General features: G+C 38.9%; 1 protein-coding gene across 1 annotated transcript in view; it reads left to right on the top strand.

The window, feature by feature from the left end:
• Positions 1–241: 241 nt before the first annotated feature.
• Positions 242–638, top strand: part of EMH_0062400 (uncharacterized protein) — a gene marked incomplete at both ends in the record, with an annotated part of 582 nt that continues 185 nt past the window's right edge. The window contains 2 exons of the mRNA XM_013498031.1: positions 242–290; positions 525–638. Of these exons, the coding sequence (XP_013353485.1) occupies positions 242–290; positions 525–638 (163 nt within the window). The remainder of the gene's footprint in view (positions 291–524) is intronic.

Raw genomic sequence — 638 nt, 5'->3', positions numbered from 1 at the left:
AATATGATTTATATGAATAAAAAATTAATATTTTTGCTTGTTTATCTACGGTGTATAGGCAGCTCATCGTTTGGTGAGGTGTACATACACCCCAGCAGCAGGCGGTGGCTGTTGCATGCGACACCGACGGCTTCTGTTTTTTTTGTTTTTTTGTGTATTTTTATGGATAAAATAAAAAATAAATTGTTTATTTTTGTTTATTTTTTGTTTTTTATTTATATTTCTCAGTTTAAAACACAAAATGCTCAACCTTCTCCCTAAACGTTGTGCTGCGGTGTCGCTGCTGCATGGTAGGCGCAGCATACAGAGAATAAAGGTAGGGGTTTTTTGTATTATTTTTATCTATTTTTTCTTTTATTTTTTATTTATTTTGTTTATTTTATTTTATTTTCTTCATTTATTCTATTTATTGTTTATTTTTTTAATATTTTTTGTACTTTTTGCCGCCTTAAACCCCACGCTGCCGCCGCTGCTGCCCACAGCAGCAGCAGCAGCCTTTGTGCGAAACTGCTGCTGCGCTGCAGCAGCAGCAGCAGCAGCAGCAGCAGCAATAGCAACAGCAGCGGGAACTGCAGCAGCAGCAACAACAGCAGCAGCAGCAGCAATACCACTGGCTGCTGCCGTTGCTGCAGCTAGAC

Source organism: Eimeria mitis, genomic scaffold (assembly GCF_000499745.2).
Source record: "Eimeria mitis Houghton genomic scaffold, Emh_scaff3121, whole genome shotgun sequence".
NCBI lineage: Eukaryota > Apicomplexa > Conoidasida > Eucoccidiorida > Eimeriidae > Eimeria > Eimeria mitis.
Note: the sequence above shows the minus strand (reverse complement) of the source record. Positions and strands in the feature narration are given on the sequence as shown.